This window comes from Sesamum indicum, linkage group LG10, assembly GCF_000512975.1.
Source record: "Sesamum indicum cultivar Zhongzhi No. 13 linkage group LG10, S_indicum_v1.0, whole genome shotgun sequence".
Classification (NCBI taxonomy): domain Eukaryota; kingdom Viridiplantae; phylum Streptophyta; class Magnoliopsida; order Lamiales; family Pedaliaceae; genus Sesamum; species Sesamum indicum.
In genome coordinates, this window is record NC_026154.1 from 6561639 (window position 1) to 6563609 (window position 1971).

A 1971-nucleotide genomic window follows, 5' to 3' on the forward strand; every position below is an offset into this window, starting at 1 on the left:
GAGGTGGGGTGGGCCCGGTGGGGGTTGGGGGTGGGGGGAATGGGGTATAATTATTATTTTTTAATTTTTTTTATAAATTATAATTATATGTATTATAAATATATGTTAAAAATTATAAATTAAAATAATTATATATTAATAAGTCTAGTTGACTGGTTTGACTAAAAGGGTATTTTAGTCATTGTTTCTAAACAAATAGATTCAAATTGACCAGAGGGCTGTGTGATTATTTATTGGTAACCTAGGGGTGATTTTTTATATTAAAAATTTCATAAGGGGGTTTTTGATATTTTGTTATATCACAGGGGGGCAAAATGAATTTAACCCTTTTGTAATTGATTTGATTCAACAAAATTTAGTTCATACAACTATATATTATTCTATATTTAAGCTCTGCTCTCCTGAGCATATGCAATACCACAAACATTAATTGACTAAGGACCACCTGGAAATGTCCGATATAGAATCCTCAGACGATGAAGATCAAACGGCTCTCCGGAGGCGGATTGGCTCTCAAGGCCTCCCAGAGTTCCACTCAGTTGGGATAGAAACCTTAACTAATGATCGAGGTGAAACGAGTAGCCAGCTGCGGATCGGCTCTCAGGTTCCTCGAGAATCCGAAATCGCCGAGGTAGAAAACCCAACTAATGATCATGATGAACCGGGGGGCCAACAGAACCCGAAATCGCCGAGGTAGAAACAAGACGTCCGGGGCGGGCCTTCTTCCGGCCAATGCACAAAGTGCTGCCGCTGATGCTAAAGGGAAACACTGAGCACTATATTCCTGTGGTGGTTTCAATGGGGCCTTACCACCATGGCAAACCGGAGCTCAGTTTGGCTGAGGGCTTCAAGCCCAAAGCCCTGGATTTGTTTCTTATGGGCGGCAGTGACACACTGAATCTGGAATTCTACTACGACATAGTTCTTGAAATGGTTGGTGAAATCAGAAACTGTTATGAACGGCGCTCAGTGGAGCGCTACTCGGAACACGAACTCGCCCGAATGCTGCTTTTTGATGCCTGCTTCATTATAATTTACATGGAGTCGGGCATACCGGAACCCGTACCGGAACCAGGCATGTACGGGCCACAGACATTGAAGGCGCACAGGGGGATGACTATGGGTCAACATCTCGGCCTCGCGACCTTGGCAAACGTGCTTCGTGACATGTTTCTGCTTGAGAATCAGATCCCGTTCCGGGTTGTCAAGCGTCTGGTGGATTTGAGATTCGGGGAGGCTGAAGGCGAAATGCTACTTAACAGGTTGGTATCTGAATCCCAACTTTATTTGAAAGTTTTAAGCTGATGAAAAGATTATATACTCAGTTTGTTTCCAAATAAAAAGTCCAAGTTGACTTCCTATAGGATTTTACTTATAATTAACCATAATAAATTATTATTTTAAAGGGTTAAATGCAATTTAGCCCACCTATAAAATGAGCAATTACTCCATTTGAAAAAAGAATTAGTAAATTACCCTCTTTTATTTAAAAAAAAATGAAGCAAATTATCCTCTATCAATAATTTGATAGGGGTACAGTAAAACCTCTATAAATTAATACTTTATAAATTAATAAACTCTCTAAAATAATAAAATCTTCCGGTCCCGACTTGGGCCTTTGTAAAAAATCATCAAATTCGATAAGATAATAAAATAATAATTTTTTAAAAATTCTTTTATAAATATTAGGTCCCATTAAAACTCTAAATTAATAATTCATAAATATTACAATTATAAATATTATGATAATTTACTAAAATATGAAGTCTGTAATGCTTTACGCATTTGATCATTCATGGATGATTTTGTGATGCATTTTAGATGAGAAAACATGGTTGGGTGTTATGAATTATTTTATTATCATATTGAGATTTATGTAGTATATGTTTCATTCATCATGCATGAATATATTTAATTGGGTATAATAGTTATTTAAGTGCAACAAATTAATGTAAACATGTATATTTAAGT

General features: G+C 36.7%; 1 protein-coding gene across 1 annotated transcript in view; it reads left to right on the forward strand.

The window, feature by feature from the left end:
* Window positions 681-1971, forward strand: part of LOC105172153 (UPF0481 protein At3g47200-like) — a 5661-nt gene continuing 4370 nt past the window's right edge. Inside the window, exon 1 of the mRNA XM_011093499.2 lies at window positions 681-1262. Within this exon, the coding sequence (XP_011091801.1) occupies window positions 733-1262 (530 nt within the window). The 5' untranslated portion in view covers window positions 681-732. The remainder of the gene's footprint in view (window positions 1263-1971) is intronic.